At 43.0% G+C, this 19,575-nt stretch overlaps 2 protein-coding genes across 2 annotated transcripts in view; one reads left to right on the forward strand and one right to left on the reverse strand.

The window, feature by feature from the left end:
• The window catches only part of LOC138589032 (transient receptor potential cation channel subfamily M member 1-like), a 28,088-nt gene extending 22,457 nt beyond the window's left edge, over positions 1-5,631 (forward strand). Inside the window, exons 21-28 of the mRNA XM_069659310.1 lie at positions 288-539; positions 625-817; positions 1,542-1,562; positions 2,191-2,335; positions 3,075-3,277; positions 3,355-3,487; positions 3,680-4,056; positions 4,934-5,631. Coding sequence (XP_069515411.1) covers positions 288-539; positions 625-817; positions 1,542-1,562; positions 2,191-2,335; positions 3,075-3,277; positions 3,355-3,487; positions 3,680-4,056; positions 4,934-5,631 — 2,022 coding nt within the window. The remainder of the gene's footprint in view (positions 1-287; positions 540-624; positions 818-1,541; positions 1,563-2,190; positions 2,336-3,074; positions 3,278-3,354; positions 3,488-3,679; positions 4,057-4,933) is intronic.
• A 3,076-nt stretch (positions 5,632-8,707) lies between these two features.
• tppp3 (tubulin polymerization-promoting protein family member 3) lies at positions 8,708-18,753 on the reverse strand. The gene is made up of 4 exons (XM_069676901.1): positions 18,670-18,753; positions 13,940-14,140; positions 13,489-13,642; positions 8,708-10,835 (listed from the first exon to the last, which is right to left on the reverse strand). Exons 2-4 carry the CDS (start codon positions 14,125-14,127, stop codon positions 10,641-10,643), a joined length of 537 nt encoding a protein of 178 aa, XP_069533002.1. The 5' UTR covers positions 14,128-14,140; positions 18,670-18,753; the 3' UTR covers positions 8,708-10,640.
• Between the last annotated feature and the right edge of the window lie 822 nt (positions 18,754-19,575).

Raw genomic sequence — 19,575 nt, forward strand, 5'->3', positions numbered from 1 at the left:
GTTCTGTCTCTGATCCTTTCTATAATGTTGTCTGACACGTGGACGTGGAGCCAGTTTCGTTGTTGTGGAACCTTAAGTACTTTTTAGTCATTTAGAGCACAATGTCACGATGTGGGCAAACAGTTAAAAGTACTTTAAACAATACATCACGTGCCTGAGCTGGAAACAGATAAAGTCATTTTTAAGTTCTAAAACAAATCAGGCTGTAGATCTTCAGATACATGAGGCTTTAAATCAGTCAGAATCAGTACTGATCAGTCCTGTTAACCTCTTACCCCCTCTGTCAGATCCTGATGTCAGAGCCTGGGAAGCTGAAGCAGAAGATCAACGTGTGGTTGGAGGATTACTGGAACATCACCGACCTGGTGGCCATCTCCGTCTTCCTGCTGGGCTTGCTGCTGCGGCTGCAGAACGAGCCGTCCATGGGCTACGGGCGCGTCATCTACTGCGTCGACATCATCTTCTGGTACATCCGAGTCCTGGACATCTTCGGAGTCAACAAGTACCTGGGACCCTACGTCATGATGATCGGCAAAATGGTACGACCTCGTAGATTGTCAGAGAGCACATTAAAACTATTCTTACTAAATGAAATGAATAAAAAGATGTATCGGCCGTCTCCAGATGGTGGACATGCTGTACTTCGTGGTCATCATGCTGGTGGTGTTGATGAGCTTCGGTGTGGCTCGGCAGGCCATCCTCCACCCGGACGAGGAGCCAACATGGCGTCTGGCCCGAAACATCTTCTACATGCCGTACTGGATGATCTACGGAGAGGTGTTTGCAGACTCCATAGACCGTAAGACTAGAGTTCATAGTAAGACTTCCAGTCAGCCGCCTTTGAGTCCTCCCCCACTGTGGTCTCCCTCTGTCCTTACCTACAGTCCTCACCCTCTGTCCTCACCCTCTGTCCTCCCCAAGTCTACTTTCCTTCTTTCTTCTTCCTGCTTTGCTTACACTCTGTCCTCACCCTCTGACCTCATCCTTATTCTCACACTGTCCTTACACTCTGTCCTCATCTACTATTCTCACCTACTGTCATCACCTGCAGCTCTCCTCCCCCTCTGTCCTCACCTACTGCCCTCCTTCTGTCCCCCTCCCTTTGTCCTAAGCCACTGTTCTTACTTTCTGTCCTCAGCCTTTGTCCTAACCCACAGTCCTCATCCTCTGTCATCACTTTCTTCTTTACATACTGTCCCCTCCCTTTGTCCTCACCTGCTGTCCTGACCTGCTGTCATTACCCCACTGTCCCTTCTAACTGTCCCCACCTAACATCTTCACCCTCTTGTGTCTCCCACTGTCCTCCTCCTGTCTTTCAGCTGTCTCCAAACCTCTGTCTTCCCCCACTGTCCTGGTCTTAATCCTCACCCTGTTATTTATATTAATCCCTGTAAAGTGCTTGTTTGCATTGATTTCAAAGATTTTATAAAGTCTGATGCATTTCTAAAAAAGAATATAAGATGATGTTCGTCTCTCAAACTGAATGTTCGTGTTGTTTTACTTCTGTTCTGATTATTTTCTGTCTCTTTTACCTCCGACAGTTTATGCCATGGAAATAAATCGTGAGTATCTAACATGGAAATTACTGTAAAGTGTAAATCCTGATTTTATTCATTATTTCCTAGTTAGTTAGACAGGAAGTGCACAGTCAAACACACGTTAGCTGTGTCCCAATTCAGGGGCTGCATCCTTCGAAGGACGTATTTATAGGTCGATTGCGTCACAGCGGTGCATCGAAGGCTGTCCTATTTTGAAGGCGGCCGACTAATGAGTCCTCCTTTTCCCGGGCCACGAAGGATCCATCGGGTGCATCCTTCGCAGCCTAACGTATCCTCAGATTCATTGCGCACCACTTGAAATGTGATGTGGACTCTAAACGACCGAGGAATACACTTTAAATGTAAACCGTTTTGGTTTTAATTCATTTGAATAGCTAGAGATACAAATGTTAAATAAATGAAAGGCAACTTAATACTTTAAAATAACAGATTAAGTTACGCGACATTAGTTATGCTAGCTAGTTAGCCCTCTAGCTACCTGTTGCTAGGCAACCAGAATGGCGCTTTGTGAAGCAAGGGTAAGGGCAGAAAAGTGTTTGTGTCTCAGCTCATTCATGACGTGTTTGTGTCTCAGCTCATTCATGACGTGTTTGTGTCTCAGCTCATTCATGACGTGTCGTTTGTGTCTCAGCTCCGTGTGGGGACAACCTGTACGATGAAGACGGGAAGAAGCTTCCCCCCTGTATCCCCGGAGCCTGGCTCACTCCGGCCATCATGGCCTGTTACCTGCTGGTCGCCAACATCCTGCTGGTCAACCTGCTCATCGCCGTCTTCAAGTCAGTGTTCCACACCTGATCCTGCTGCTCAGGCTTTAATCTACAGCTCACAGACAGACCTCAGATCAGCCACTGTTTAAACAAGTTGCCCCCAACTCGTCAAGTCCAACAACACGGACGCTACAAAGAAAATATGTTGTGTTTTATTTCTCAGTTTTAATCTAAGTTACTCTAAGTGGACAGCAACTAATAGTTACAACCAAAACAAAAAGCAAAACAAGCGGCCGCCAGGCAGAGAAGCACAAAAGGCTGGAGTAGAAAGGCCGACAAAGCACACAAGAGAAGCTAGAAATGGTGACCAAATCACGCAGACAGCTTCTGCAGATTCACACACCGCTACACACAACAAGAGAAAACACTGACAACCTCTCACGACCTCTGACGGTGAGATAATGAGTCAGCACAGAGAACTGGAACACAATATATATATAGGCTTGTCACACAGCTGATCTTAATCAGGGGCAATCAGACACACACACACACCTGACCCTGCACTGAGCTGCAACAAACTCAATGAGTGGCAGGTGTGACGGCCTTGGATCTTGGTCCCAATTAAAAAGCAGCAGATCTGCAGGTTCTTTATGTCTCAGTTACTGCAACCACATAAAATCTCACATTGAAACCAGCTTGTAGTTACTGAGATCGTAGGAAGGACACAAGCAACAAATTCAGTGAAGGGTTTATAAAGAAACCGACCCTTCAGTAACTTAAAGTCAAAGCTTCCTCCTCCTCTCCACAGCAACACCTTCTTCGAGGTGAAGTCCATCTCCAACCAGGTGTGGAAGTTCCAGCGGTATCAGCTGATCATGACCTTCCACGACCGTCCCATCCTGCCTCCCCCGCTCATCGTCTTCCCGCACATCTACATCGTCCTGAGGAGGCTGTGCTGCCGCTGCAAACGCCGGACGGAGGGAGAACACGACGACCGCGAGAGGCGACTCCGTAAGATCTCACTGAGGGTCGAAATGATGAAACTCTTTGTTTCCTCCAGAGAATAAAAAAACTCTTTGTTTCCTCAGAGCTGGTGCTGAACGCGGAAGAGCTGAAGAGTCTGCACGAGTTCGAGGAGCAGTGTGTGGAGGAATATTTCAGAGAGAAAGACGACGAGAAACAATCGTCCAACAACGAGAGAATCCGAGTCACGTCTGAGAGGTCAGCAAGAGACAACATCATTCTGATTCAAGTGTACCTTCTGCTTAAAGTCGTCCGTGCCCCAAAACAATCACCAAAGAGAAAGAAAACACCTAAACTCATGCTAAAGCTAACTAGCTTAGCATGAGCAGCCGCCATCTTTAGCTTACACATAAAATATACAAGTTCTTTTTCTGTGTGCTCTGTGTTCAGGGTGGAGAATATGTTCATGCGTCTGGAGGAGGTGAATGAGAGGGAGCACTCGATGAAGGCCTCCCTGCAGACGGTGGACCTCCGCCTGGCTCAGCTGGAGGAGTTCTCCGGCCGCATGATGAACGCTCTGGAGAAGCTGGCGGGCATCGACCGGGCCGAGCTCATCCGCACGCGCTCCAGAGGATCGTCCGTCTGCGAGCCGGCCGCTCTGCTGCGACACGGCAGCATCAACAGCACCGATGGATACAGTCTGTACCGGTACCAGCTGGAGCACGAGGACAGGATCTCTGTGAGCGGAGACGCGGAGGGGACGGACAGGAAGGTTCAGCAGAGTCCAGAGAAACGAGGGGGACACACGGAGGGAGGAAACACAACAAGTAGGAACACACACAATCCTTCTGACTGCTGCAGAGGGGGCTTAAAGTGTCAATTTTATCGGCTCTTTCTGTGCTAAGCTAACTGAAGCTGAATCATTCTAGCTCCACTTCAACAGTGGAAAAAGGAACATTAACTTTGCTTCAGTGAGTTGGATGGGGAATGTGTTGCTGCTCGTTGTTGGCCATGTTGGCTGCTTCACTTTCATCCATGTAGCTACAAGTTCTCCCTCACAGACTCTAATTCCTTACAGTCCAGTTTCCCTCTCTCGTCTGTGTCGTCTTGTTGCGTCTTTTAGGTTGTCAAGTGTTCAGTTACATCTGTTGTGAGGGATTTGCACTCTTGGAAACGCAGAGGAATCGTCTTTTCTATGTGTTACTGTCAATCCATTTAGCTTCAAGTCTTGGTGTTGGGAAGGCGGTGCACAACGATGCTAAATAAAATAATCGACAATTTCCCGTAAATGCATTGAAGCTAAAGTAACATGTCTGCTTTGAAGTGAAAAGTTGTCCGAAACTCAACCCTGTCTCTGGAGCTTATTCAAGTAAAGTACAGAAACCGACAGGGCTGCAGCTGAGCATGTGCTAACTAACAATAAAGTAAATAAAAATGAGTTCTTCATTCAAAAATACGTCTTTTAATAAACTTTGCTGCTGATTTGGCTCCGACTGATACAGAAGAGAAATGAAGAATCAATGTTTTGTTGACAATGTCGACTAATCGTTGCTCCCCTAGACACAGAAAAACTCAAAACTGGTTTTGAAACAAACATTTAGATTCAGGAATTAGATTGATTATCTAATATTGATAATCCGTTATCTACACCACTCATCCTGTTCGTGTGTGTTTGAATGAAATGAAACTACTTTCTGTTCTCAGGCGATGTGAAGGAGTTCGGCTCGACTCTGGAGGTGTCAGGACGGAAGGAGAGGGCTCAGTCTCTGTCCAACGTGGACATCCTGATCTCCCTCTGTGACCCCCACACCTGCCCGGCTTCACCTACGTCTGACTCCACAGGTGCTAAACCTGCAGAGAAAACCCGACTGGAGGCGGCCGTGTCCTTCCCTTTGGAGAGGTCAAAGTTCACACAGTATTTATCCTCTCCCAGCCTCAGCGGCTCCTCCTCAAACAGGAAGTCCATCAGCAGCTTTGACCCCTCAAGCTGTTTGACCCCCCACGGCTCCAAGCCGGCCTCCAGGTCTCACAGCATGCCTCCCGGGGGAGTCAAACCCTCCCTCAGAGTGACGGTGGAGAAGGATGGAGGCGATGAAACCAAACAGGAAGCAGAAGACAGAACGTCCCCGAGTTCAGATGGGGAGCAGGAGGGTGAGCTGAGGGACGGTAAACATGGTGATGAGGAGGAGGAGGAGGAGGAGCTGCTGTTAGGGGAGGACAGGTTGTACCCGACGCTGCGCTCAAAGAGTCTGAACATCAACCCGAGGAAGACGAGGGCGAAGAGGAAGGAGGTGGAGGAGACACCTCGCTCAGCCAGCAGCGTCAAAGACCTGGTGTCAGCGTTCAGCGAGGGGACGGAGGGGGTCAGGCCCAGGACCAGGTCCAAAGACGCTGAGAGCTGATCCTGAGGGACTGAGGGGACTCTGTTTTTCAGGTCATTGCAGGTGCTGGTTATATAACCCGAACAGCCGAATAAACGAACATCCAGAAAATTATGAGCTGAATCTGCTGCTTCCCATCGGCTTTATGGAGCTTTTCAGTGAGTTTCAGCTTGTTGTTTAGAGGCAGAAGTCCTCACAAAAACTATGAAATGTCAGAAAACATAAAAGATGCACGTTTAAATTTCCCAGCTAAAGGTAAAGTCTTCAAATGTCCAACAAATCGGAGAGATGACTGACATGATAAATCAGGGTTTCACAGCGGCATTGCAAGCCTGCCCGGGCATTCAACATGTTTTCACAACTCCAGCTAAGGTGGAGCGGCTCAGCTGGAAACAAAGGTACCGAAGACTGACAAGAAACACGAAATGACTACGAAGAGATGCAAAATGAATGCAAGGAGATGCAAAGTGACAACGAAAAGATGCTAAATGACATAAATAAGATGCAATATAACTTTAAAAGAGGCACGACAGCCATGAAAGGATGCACAGAGTCAAACATCCACTGTCCTTTGTGTCTCCTTCAGTCCTCCAGTGTTGCTCCTCTGTAGGAAGGATGGGACATGTAGTCCGTGTCTTGTCTGTAGAATATTTTGAGTTCTAAATATTAGAATATTTAAAGTGGTTTATTCCACTAAATAAACATCGTAACAGTTGATCATGTGCAGTATATCATTTCAGAGAACGAGGGCGGATGCCCCCCATCTCTGACTCTATGCCCCCCCCCCTCGCGGTTACCCTCAGTTAACACAGACGTTTATATAATGTATTTACTTTCTGCTGTATCTTAATGTAAGTATCTTTACAGGAAACATCCTGAACACTGAGAAGCTTTGATGATATCTTGTAAAACATATAAAGAAAAGACGAAACATTAGAGTGTCTCTAATAGAAAACACTCAGGTGTAACTGAGTGAACATTATTACTAATTATTTATTATAAACCTCGATATATGCAAATACTGCCTGATATGTTGTTCTAATATTTGTGAAGTTTTTTTCATCTAATTGTCAAGTTTTGTAAAATTCAGCATAACTGTGAGAACATTGAACTCTTCTTTTTGGGTGAACAGAGCCTTCATTCAGATCTGAGGTCGAATCATCCCTGAAAACAAGAACATGAACGAAGAGTTTGTTTGATTCTCAAACTGTTTTTCTTTGAACCTGAAACATCTGGATTCATTTAAACACGGAGCGCAGAGTAACTCAGGATGTTCTAGGCAGTCTACATTCATAACTCTTTGATTAAACACATTCAAACTGTAAACAGATCTCAGTTTATATTTTTAAGAATATTTCAGACGAACTCTGAACGCTGACAGAGATTAAAGGGAATTAAATCTACCTCTGAATCAGAATAAATATATATATTATAATACATTTGTTTGCCGTCACTTTTTGTGTCTCTGAGTTTTTCCCTTTAACTGTCTTCATATTTCCTCACATCATGTAAATGTTTCTGCAGATCAAACCTGAACCCATCAGCAGTCATCTGCCGACGATATATCCTCTGGGAGTGATGGCCAACTTCTAGGAGCTGTGGGCGTGGCCAGCGGTTAGCAATAAAGGATTTCTGGACAAGACTTCCTTTTACGGGCTCTGCATTGTTTGCAGTCCGACTGAGAGAGGACGAGGAGGTAGAAATAAAAATCTAAATCATCGTCAGATGACCGCTGATGGGAGCCCGGATTTATGGCCGACTGTTTTTCCTGCCAAAGCCTGCGACATGTGATCGACAGTGGTGTAACAAAGTCACTGTACTACAGTATTTCATCTGTATCTGTACTTTAGTTTTTATATTTCTACCAACTTCCACTTTTACTCCACTACGTTTGGTGGTTAGACGATTTTGGATTTTCTTTTACTGAAACATTTTCTTTAAATGAACGGAAACTGGGGCAGGCAGAAAAACCCCGAGGCAGAAGAATAAGAAGGAGGAGAAGGAGAGAAAGAAGAGGAGAAGAAGCAGCAGGACAAGGAGGAGGAGAGGAAGAAGAAGGACAAGAAGGAGAAGGAGAGAAAGAAGAAGGACAAGGAGGAGAATATGAAGAAGGAGAAAGAAGAGAAGAAGAAGGACAAGAAGGTGGAGATAAAAAAACATCAGAAAAACAATCAGTAAAATGTCAGAATCAGTACCACGAGGAGGACTTGGACTGTTGTCAGACAGGTGACGTCCAGTAAAAGGTGAGAGTCACATGACCTCTCTGCAGGTGGACGACAGTCTGTTTCACACGTCTGTAAAACTGATGTGGACTCTGCTGAAGACGCAGATCTGGATCTGATAAGAATCACACAGAGCTGCTCCTCCACTGTTGTGTTGTTTACATCATTGCTGCCATGACAACAAGGAGGAGCTGCATCTGCTTCCTGGTTCTGCTGCTCACACACACACACACACACACACACAAAGAGAAGCTTGTTTTCATCTCTAATGGAGACTAACATTCAGTCCCTGGAGACATAACCTGAGATGAACCCTAAACTCGGTCTGAACCACTTTTTCGGTCAACACAGTGTCTTCTTGGAACTGATACATAAAAAGTATAAAAAATATGCAACTTTGCATCATTGTGTGCATTTTAAAACCATAACTGTGTACAACACATCTTGCTAAAGAAGTCGACAGTGAACCAACTACAACCTCCTTCATCCACAACGCTACGGAAGCCCGAAGCAGACATGCATGCATACATTTTATTTACTCTGTTTTCCCATGATAACAAGTATTTTCAGTTGTTCAGTTTCTCAAGATCTCAACCTATTTATCTAACGCTGCTCCACCGTAACGTCAACTGATCATAACTCGTACTGCATATTGCAAAAGCACAAAACAAACAGAGAAACTTTGTTATCTCTGTAGATAAAGTGTACGGATGCATGTCCGCTTTGGGTTTCCACACTAACACTGCTTGGGTGCTTTGCCAAAGTCTGTGGCACTTGTCTCGTTTCAGTGAAAATTGACCCAAACCTTTGAGTTCCTGAAATGTTTTTGTTGTGAAAACAGACCACGAGAGAACAGACTTAACATTATTTTAGCCTTTATTTGTTTGATAAAGTAAACACACTGCAGCTAGAGTCCAGTTTCTGCACCCGCATCGACTCCAAACAGAAAGACAGAACCAAATACTGCATATAAAGATGGACGACGCGTCTCTGCCAACTTCCACTTTTACTCCACTACGTTTGGTGGTCAGACGATTTTGGATTTTCTTTTACTGAAACATTTCCTTTAAATGAACGGAAACTGGGGGAGGCAGTAATGCAACATAGTGGATGCCAACTGGTGTAAAAAACTCGTTTCAGTGGTGGGCTTTATGAGCTATACTGCAGCCAGTCAGCAGGGGGCGATAGAGAGGGTTTGGCCTCACTGTTAGGGAGCTGTCATGTCGTCCATCTTTTTACACAGGTATTGGAACCAACATCTTTAAAATAATTATACTGCAGAAGAAGCAAAAGGCTGCAATGTAAATATATATATAACAAAACAACAAACATGACTTCAGGATGCTGCAGGTTCAGGTCCTGTTACATTCAACATGGATCCAAAAGCTGCTGATCAAAGAAACATGGCTGACAATGGCTGTAACAGTGAGCCGAGAGGATGTCTGGATGCTGTAGCAACATGAAGCAAAGTAAATTACACAACTGAAGGATTAACAAGCTAACACGTTCCTCAGTAGTAACTAAGAGTTTAAATCTTTACACACAGACTTCAGCTCCATTCAGACAGGACGCACATCAGGAGGAGGTCAGTAAATTAACCCATCTTTCTGGACGACATTTTATCTCATGCAGTACTACAGGATCTGGTTCGTAATGGACATCCAGCAGGACAAAGACAAACACTAAAGGAGCTGGATTAAGAGTCAAAAACTACACTGCAAAATGTATATGTAAAAAGCATACCGGGTATAGTTCAGTGTATTATGATAGCTCATCATAATCTCTGATGTCCCAATAAAATAAAAGTCCATAAATCCACTTAGAAGCCAAGCTAGCTCCTAAGCTAAAAGGCTATTTAAGCCGCTGAACTGTGATGAGTATTAAAATGAAAAATACAAAAAATCTGTCGTTTTTTTTCCATCGAATTTCATTAATAAACATCCAGAACACCTTCATCCAAAAGTATGTGAAGGTAGAAACCTGGATAAGAGGTTTCGTAAGTTATTAAAACACATTTTCATCTGCAGTAGAATGATTGTGCAGTTTTTTTGTTGTAATTTTCTTGCAGTAACCTCAAATACTTTATATCAGTAAAATCTGAACAACCTGAAGATTGTGTAAATTGAAATTATGCTTCAGCCATTCTGCTTTTTATTTTAGATCCATTAAAAAGGATCACGAAAACAACGCTCCTCTGTCGAGAGAATGCAGCCGTCTTCCGCTGCAGGCGTGCGGTCCACACTTTTTACATCACACAAAACAAAATTCAATGACCTTTTGCATGAAACGTATGCTATGACGATGCAAAAGACTAAATCTTTAGCTTTCTATTGCAAAAAGACTGAAGGCTCTGGCTATTATAGTTTTTATCGGCGAAGAATTGAAAGAGAAATTTGTATATTAGATCTTCCTCGGTTGCCTGCAGAAGGGTTCGTTGATTCTGTTGTAATTTCTGATTCCAAACATGCCTTTATGTTGCTGTTAGCATGTTAGCATATTTCAGACTACTAACCACATTTTAGATTTCCTCTTTCCCCCCACAAAACTCCCCTTTAAGAAAATTAAATCTGAGGACGGGCTTTAAATGACAGGATGGTAAAATGAGCCGACCCTGCAGACACGGACAGTCTGAATGGAGCTGAAGTGATGGATTCATGTTCATAGAGTCTACAGACCTCAAAGTCTGTCAGTCTGTCCAGGCCAAACACACACTCATACACACACACGCACACGCACACACATACAGGGGTCAAAGTTCAAGGTTTGGTCCAGACTAAGTGCTGTCGAGGAGCTCGTCTTCCTGCCTCGTTATTTCTCCGTCTTCATCTTGGTGTCGTACGTCCCGGCGTTCCTGTACGCCCCGACGTAGCCCGTGTTCTCCACCAGCTCCTCACGCCCCTCACGACCTTTGCCCCTGCCGGTGTCGTCGAAGCGCTCCTTGTGTGATCCTGTGTACTTTTTCGCGTCGGTCAGGCGGTCCACTGCCCCCGTCTTTGCCACTTTCTGATGGACACACAGAGGACAGGAAAGGAGAACAGATTAAAGATGCAGCTTACTCTTTCCTGTGCTGACTCTTTACTGCCCCCTACAGGTGAGAAGAGAACATCTGAGATGCTGCAATCTTAAGAACAGGAAATAAGTAAACAGTGAAGTTGAGTGATAATGGTTGTAAAAGCTTTATTTTCAGTTTCTCATATGTTCCCTTTTAAATGTTGCTTATCAAGGACAGAAAATCAACAGGTTTTGATGTTTATTTGGCACCAACTACCTGCGTTCTGTTTCAGCTGTGGAACACCTGTCCAATCACTGTGTCTAGCAAGTCACATGGAGCTTACGTCAGCTCTGTGAACCCAAACTTGAATTGATATATTGCAATAAACATGTCAAAAGCATGCAGAAAGAACGACATCATGATGCAGAGCTGTAAAAAGTAAAAGGCCATGCTTTGTCAAGTCTGTCTGCCACGCAAGACGCAAACAACTCTTAAAATGCTTGTTTTTTGAATGGGGTTTGGATCATCCATTTCTGAGGCAACACCAGGCTGTCAGGAGGATCGTAACGCGGAAGTCTCAAGACATAACGTTAAGCAAATGTTGTCATACGAGTTTTTAAACTTATTTGCATCTTTGCATCGACTTTGTCTGTAGTTGTATCTCACAAAATTATTGCTTTTGGTCTGAACACACCTTCAAACATGCTCGCTTCAGGCCGCCTGGAGTCTGAATGTGGTCCGTTACTAAAGGAGCAACAACAAACTGATTTCTTCCCTCGTGTGTTATTATAAAGTAGAAAACATAAATATTGTCTTTAATCAGCATTTGTCATTTTAAATGTGTTTATTTCACTCAGATTAATGTTTACGGGATCGTCTCTGACTGCTGACGGGTAAATGATCAGATGATGATCCAAACTGCCTCTCCACTTGGCTCACACTCTGATGACTTCATCACTACAATAATAAAGCTCTTTGATGAGTGTCCAAACATTTATAAAGCACTCTCAGGTTTCATGAACAGGCTCTGGTTGAGTGAGAAGTGTGTGTGTGTGTGTGTGTGTGTGTGTGTGTGTGTGTGTGTGTGTGTGTGTGTGTGTGTGTGAAGCAGCTCTGGACTTGTTTCCTGCAGCTGAATGGTGAAACAGATCTGATGTAACTCTGCTGAATATCAACGATATAAATCAGGTCATCCATCATGTTTGATCGTGTTTAACGAAGTTGCTTACTCAGAGTTCCAAGGGTGACACACAGAGACAGTATGGGGAGCCAAAAGGGTCACAATTCATCTCTATAAACCAGCAGTAGGATACTAGTATGATATTAATTTTGCGCTGTAGTTTTAATATAATCATCCAATCAGTAAATAAGTAGACTTAACTAATCAAGCACTGATCTCCTCTGCTTGTCCTCAACCAACAATGACACGTATAAAAAGATCTTCATTTGGTCATTTGCAACTCCTTCCTCATTTTTGAAGGATGTGCTTGAGTCTATGAGTATACCAGATATTTGACATGAGAGACTTGATGAGCTTCCTGACGAATATGAAATATGCAGAAATGTTGTTGTTGAGTTTAGAAGCTGCTTTTTCTTTGTTTGTGGCATAAATGACAGTGTTATCTGCATACATCATGACTTCACACCCTGTAAAGTAGTGATGCACGATATTATCGGCACGTTTAATGGTATCTGCAGATTGTGACCAAATCTACAGTGCAAAACTGACTTACATAGTCATGGACGCACACACAATAAAAAGAGTCCGTCGGCGATCCCTGATGTCTCCTTAGTAGGTGCAGTAAACAAGTCCAGGCATGTCTAGTGTTTCGGGGGGATGCTGCATTCATTTGCGCTCAGAAACGTGAGTGATCAGACACGTGACCTTTTGTACAACGCCTCTTCCATCAAGAGTGAAGAAGGATGTCTGCGGTATGGCAGTTTGTGGCCACTACAATAAGGTATCGATTCCACTATAGGGGAGACTTGAGGCTCTCTGCAATTAGGTGGACAAAAAACATGTGCCTTATATATCGGTATTGAAATCAGTAATCAGCAAAAAGAGTTGTAAAATATCGGCATATCGAATATCGGCAAAAAATCCAATATCGTGCATCCCTATTGTAAAGAGATGCAGATGGTAAATCATTAAGCAGGAGGGGACCGAGGATGGATCCCTGGGGAACACCCATTTCATTACTCAGGAAAAGTGATGTTCACTATTTAACCTTACACACAGATTATAATCATGCACATTGTTCATGAGATTTCCCCTTAAATATGTAGAACATTGTTTTCAACTCACAAAAGGTTTCTGAAGTTGTGTTCAGACATTTTTTTTGCCTTGCATTACTCCTGAGAGTTTGATCGTTTGATCATTTATGGTTATTCGCATTGGTTAAACACAACACTATTCAATATTCCACCAAGATTCATCGGAAGACCAAAATTAATCCCCTTGCCGACATCCTGACCTTGTCTGTCTACAACATGTGTTCATGGGTGTCTGTAACTACTTATAACCACGCTCAGACACATGGCAGTGAAAGTTGCTAAAGGCCTAAGACAATTTGTGCTGGGAGAAACCGTCAGTCTCCTGGCTGTACAAAGGACACACAATGGAGCCACGGTTAAAAAGATTTAGATAAAAGCTTCTCGTCTCACCGTCACTCCAACATTGGTGGGCTCTCTGCCTTCCACCAGTTTGAAGATGGACTCCAGCGCCTCCTCTTTACTTTGACCTTTGAACCTCTTTGGGGCCAAATCCTCCAGAGCTTTCCGAAACTCCTCGTAGGTGATGACCCGAGATGTCTTCTGCCTTTACACAGAAAATAAGAAACATAACAATAAAGTGGAGTTGCTGTTAAATTTACTGCACTGTAAAGCAGAATTTCATCAACTGACAATAAATCAGTGAATTCCCTGAAAGGAAGAGTAATGCTGGTCCAACCAGAGACACAGGAGGCTCAGACGAAAGGAAAGCTTGAATCCAACTGTCCAGAATTAAAAGACCCATTCCAAAACATTCCTAATATGAACTGGAAATGTTTAGGTCGGATGTGTTCTGGAACCTTTATTCCTCTAGTGTCAAACTAACACTTGTCTGCACACTCACTTGACTTTGGAGAAGACGATGTCCACGTCGGTGCTGGTGACGTTCTTGCCGTCGATGATCTTGCAGTCTTTGCACAGTTTGGCCCAGTTCTTCCCGTTCAGCTCCTTCCCTGTGGCCTTTGTGTCTCCGTGGATGGCAAACTTCTTAAAAGAAACCAGGAGCTGCTCCATGTCTGCACTCTCTGCCATGATGGGAAAATATCTGCAAAGCAAGACAAACGAGAAAGAACACAGAGGATGTTGATGTTGTTATGAAGAAAGTCACTTCACCCTTTCATCCAAATGTGGTCACTTCAAGCTCCAAGAAACAAGACAGTTTCAAAATGACAATCTATTATCCATCATTGCATAATGTCCACTTATTTATAGTCCTATAGACCCTATCTCATACCTCGTGCAAAGCGGCGGAAAGTGCAGCGCAACTGCCATTCCCACCAACACTAGTTTTTAATTTCAGCACTCGATAGTGTATGTCGCAAATGTCCCGGCATCCATCTGTGCACCAATGGGCGTGGATGTCTTGTTCTTGATATGCATTGTTGCACGTTGCTACCTTAAGGCCGCAAACAGCGATTGCACCATTATCCAGTAAAGAAGCTGGTCTAAAGCCACTTTCAGTTTGTGTTCATTCTGGCGACCCCTGTGGACAAAGTGGTGCATCTTATTCCTTTGTCCTGTACATGTGTCAGAAGTGTTTCTCATCCATCTTTTCTCAACCATCCCTTCCTGTGAGTTTATCGCCGAGTCTGACACCTGCCCCATCATCGATCTTGTCGCTGATGGTCTTGTTTGCTTTTGTAGGTCAGATAGAGGCGTCAGTATTAATTTCAGTCTGTTTCATAACTGGCCAAAAACTCCTCACAGGAGCTTTAAAGGGCTCATTACTCAAATAGTAAGATGTGTCTACACAAACATTCAGAGCTAACCTTCTCTCTGATTGTTAAACACACACAGACATGATGCAGCACTCCTCCTCCTCAGTTTAATATCGCTGATAGTGCAATTGCTGATATGCAGTCCAATGGAGTTGCAATGATAAGCTTTTGTATCTCCTGAGATTACTTAACCTCTTTATGCATAATGTAGCCATTCTGGGGAAGCTTGAGGACGAGGGAACCTGCATGTCATACCTCGCCTGCTTCACCTCAAGGAGAATGACTGGTCAAGCCCTGCAAAGGCCAGAACCTCCAGCCAGAGACCAATTAAAGGATCTCTCTGCCCAAAACACACCCTTGAATGAGTAACAGCCCTAACAAAACTCTGTTGTGCTTTGCGCCTAACTGTGCACCAAAATATGCGCCGCTTAACTGACAAAAGAGGGATGGACACGCCCTAAATGTACTTGTGCAAAATGCTTAAAACCATACAGTATATATGGTTTGAATGAAGCCCTAAGAGATTCAAGCTAATAAGAGGAAGTAAGAGTCAAATAAATGGAAGTAGTCCTAAATCAAACATGCACCACAAATGAAAAAGAGGCAGAAAAAGGCTCCATAACTTCTGTCACAAAATCCTCCTGCAGAAAGGTCGAACTGGTTGTAACCTCGTTCCTTAAATTCCCTTTAAAATACAGGAAAGGTTTAGTTTAACTTCAGGCAGCAGCAGCTTCTGTAGAGCTCAGAGTGTGTGTGTGTGTGTGTGTGTGTGTGTCAGGGTGTGGGACATGACCTCACTCTGGTTTCTCACTCTTGTGCGATTACACACACATTGATGCAATCCCTAACAGTGGTTGTTATGGTAACAGAGTCTCCGCGCCCTGCAAGATTTATAATCTGCAGGCTGCTGCAGCTAAAAGCATGTTACACGTAAGACTATCAGGTGTCTCTGCAAAATAAAGGAACCAATCAGAGACCGTGTAAGGCATGGTGGGCGGGGCTAAAGTTGGTGATGTTATGATCAGAGGTAACAGAGGTTAACAGCGGTGTGTAGGTGCCAGATTCCAGACAGTCGAGACGTTTACAGTTTCAGTTCAGTTAAATCTGTAAACTGACACACTGAATCTGCAGAGACTGAGTGTTAAACTGCAGCCTCAGAAGTTACGTGACGTAACTCCAGGTCTATGAATCCTCACACAGTCAGTGACAGGAGATAAACAAAGTAAACCTCTTGGCCTTCAGGTCTGTGAGCCAATGGGAAGAAAGATTCATTCAGAATGAAATGCTGAAAGAAATGTTAGTAATTTATTATTAGCATTTTCAAATCAGAATTTTAACACTTTGCATTTATCAAGGTGTAAGGAAGTCCCAGTGGATCAAACTCAAAGGGTAATTATGATCATTTAAACCATGGTTCTGTTTTTAACCATTGTTTGGGGTCTAAATGACGAAAAGGTACAAAAAGTTTTGGGTTTCTTCCAGTCGATCGTTTCAGCCTGCAGCTGTGAAAAAGGCTGTACTGGCTACAACATAATCCTCGGAGGAAAATGAACCAGACCAAAATACGTCCACTAAAAGTTCTTGTTTTTGTCACTGACAGGCTCAGATTGTTATTCCAAAAGGAACGGAAAAATCCCTAAAGACAAACACCTTTGAGTTAAAGAGTGAGATGTTTCTTCTGAATCAGAAACAGACTCTCTTCAAAGCCACCAGACTCCATTGACAAATACATAACTTTACCTTGCAGAACATGGGGCTGCTGGTCTCACTCGATTGCTTTGTTTGTTTGTGTTGGAGTGTTAGATCAGAACCAACCATTTAAAACACCAAAGACCACAACACAATCCAACACAACAACACTACGCGACAGAACCAGGCTCAGCAGTCTCCCGGCAAACAGAGCTAACTCTGACAACTAGAGATCAACGTTAACGGCATTTTATGTCGTTAAACTGGCCTCAGTTGGTCTGAAGTACTCTGATGAGCCTGGTTCTTCCGTCACTCGCTCACCTGTCTCCGTCCAGCTTTCCTTCAATACATTCACAGCCTATCAAACCACAAATGATAAATTGTAGCTAGCTACCGTCCTTGTCCCTTTAACTGTTTGTGAAACTGTACATCCAATAGGACTATGAGTTGATACAGTAGATTGTGAGCAGTTTTTACAGGTAAATTCTCCTGCGTCTTTGTGTCAAACCTGTGGAAATTAATTTTTGGTTGACAAAGGATTGTGAACATGTGATTTGCTGAATTAAGAATGGTTGGACAGTGAGCCCGCCTATTTAAAGTGTCCGGTCTGCAAAGACACCTGCAAACTAAGCTAAAGTTTGTATGGACAGATTAATGTTAGATTCTTTTCCAACAACGCAGCAGACAGCTGACTTCGTTAACCTCGTTAACCTCGTTAACCTCGTTAATTCTTCTTCTGTTGTCGTCCTGCCTCTTACAGCAACTTGGTGTTCGGTTCTGTTGCAAGTAATTTAATTTCAGTGTATCTGGTTTATACCCAAATAATTTCACACCAAGGCACGTCCACTCATGTCTTCACTTCATTTATCAACAAAGACAGTAAATTGATTCTTCCTCAGTCCATCAATCAATAAAACAATAAATTTGTTTTAAAGTCTGTAAACTGTTCTACTTAGTTTTCATGTCAGTGTTTGCTTTGGACTGAAAGAGGAGTGTGTCATGCTCTGTGTGCTGTAAGGGTGTGTCAGTGTGTGCGTTTGCAAGTGTCCAAGTGTGTGTGTCAGGATGCCCCCACACATCTGTACACAGCATTACACGACTCTGCTTAAAGTCGCTAATTATTCGTAAAACACAAGCAAGTATTCAGTCCAGCATCACAAAACAAACTCACATCGGCTGAAGCTCTGAGTCGATTCACACTAACAACAGTTTTTAAATGAATTCTCGTCAGATTAATGCTTTTAATCTTTAATGTCTTTCTTTTTTAACAAAAGAGCTGCTCACAGTTTGTCCGACGTAAAAAGCTGCAGAACGCTCTGAAGTGCAGACGTTTGGATTTAGAGGAAGATCTCTAAAGTTTGCAGACAGTAAATCGGATCATTTTACGGTTTGATTCCTCCGTTTAGAGCTGAACAGTTCAGTTGATCGGTGCGACACAATAATGTTTTTGATTCTCAGATAAAAACAGATGAAAACATGGGCCTGTTTTTAGACACTAAAACCCAAAGAAGGACCTTTGAATTCATCAGGACATTTAAAATAATGAATAGAAATAATTATTTGTTGCAGGACAATTAGAATAATACGAGCTAAGCAGATTTATTTGCATTAATATGTTGGTGTTTTTTTAATATATTTGAAGGGTTTGAATAAAGTTGTGGCTTCTTGTCATGACATATCTGGTGTTAAAGCACATAAAGAGCGTGCTTCTTTCTTCTCCTTTGTAATAGTTTAACATGTGGTGGGTTAATTTAAAAAGTACTTTAAAACGTGCAATTTAGTCTCGGTTCACCCTAAAAAGAATTGTGTTGCTGCCTTGTTCACGTGAAGTAAAAAATGTTTAAATGAAATCCAAATCATCACAGAAACATTTTTTTGGTCACATTTCCGCATCTGAAATTTTGTTCTTCTAGATCTCAGAGATTACAAAATAAATATTCTTTAAAAATGTTCAGTCTTGCAAAAGTTAAACTGCAAACTAATTTAAAAACATTTACAGCTCAGTTTTTGGACATTTTTGGAGCCAGTGACGGCATGCAGCGTGCAGTGTAATATAAAACTTTCTCTCATGAGTTTTTGCATTTCTCAACTTTCTCCTAAAGTCCTGTTAATTCTCCAGAGACGGATAAAAACACCGAAACAGACACACACTTTCCTGCAGTCTTACCTGTCTGTCCTCCTCTGTGTGTCCCTTCTTCACCTCCGTCTCTCCTCTCTCTCTTCTGGCCCTCACAGCGGTCGCAGCGTTCAAATGAGCTCCGCAGTGCCGAGGGCTTGTTATCATCTGTTTATCCTGTCGCCATGACCACGTCCTGTCCCACATCAGGGGAGGGCAGTAAAAGTACAGGGAGGAGAGGAGAGGAGAAGTGCGGGTCCATGCAGACTCCTGAAAGCTTCCAGAACAGGAGGTCAGAGGTCAAAGGTCAGAGGTTGTTTTTAATAACAATAAATCATTACAACATAGAGCTTATTAAACACGCAAACTGAATAAAATAAAGCAATCAAGTCCACCACAAACTCATGTCCGATGAACACAAAGAGACTTCACCAAAACACAGACATGCACAGAGAACAAAAACTGATGCAAAAAACAAAAAGAAAACAACCAAAAAGTGACGGAACATAAAAACAAACACATGAACCATGAACACAACAACAAACAACAAGAAATGAGGCATGTGATGACAACAGGACTGCAGAGTGAAGTGTACGATGATCAAGAGATATAAAACCACACAAAGAGACTTAAAACAACAACACAGTACAATAACACAGAGAGATTTATAACAACCACAGAGAGATTTACAATGAACACAAACTAAGAGACATTTTAAAAAGGCACCAAAGAGACATTACATACAGGGTGTAAACATGAGTACAAAGTGGTTTAATATGACAAAACAGACAGAAAACAACCACACAGATGTCAACAGTGAACCACAAGAGACGTTAAACCACCACAAAATTTCTATAACAACAACAAGACATAAAACCACAACAAATGGGCATCAAATATCTCCAAAGTTATGTAAAATATTTACATTTCTGTTACATGATTACCAGCAGAAAACTG

Source organism: Semicossyphus pulcher, unplaced genomic scaffold, assembly GCF_022749685.1.
Source record: "Semicossyphus pulcher isolate SPU_LCO1_2020_fin unplaced genomic scaffold, fSemPul1.0.p SCAF_1, whole genome shotgun sequence".
NCBI lineage: Eukaryota > Metazoa > Chordata > Actinopteri > Labriformes > Labridae > Semicossyphus > Semicossyphus pulcher.

What these genes read in the sequence shown, in the direction of transcription:
- tppp3 (XM_069676901.1), bottom strand. Translation starts at nt 14,127, where the DNA reads ATGGCAGAGAGTGCAGACATGGAGCAGCTCCTGGTTTCTTTTAAGAAG. An exon ending in ATCGTCTTCTCCAAAGTCAA is followed by an intron (nt 13,643 to 13,939) that starts GTGAGTGTGCAG and finishes TTCTGTGTAAAG; the next exon opens with GCAGAAGACATCTCGGGTCA. An exon ending in CCACCAATGTTGGAGTGACG is followed by an intron (nt 10,836 to 13,488) that starts GTGAGACGAGAA and finishes TGTGTCCATCAG; the next exon opens with AAAGTGGCAAAGACGGGGGC.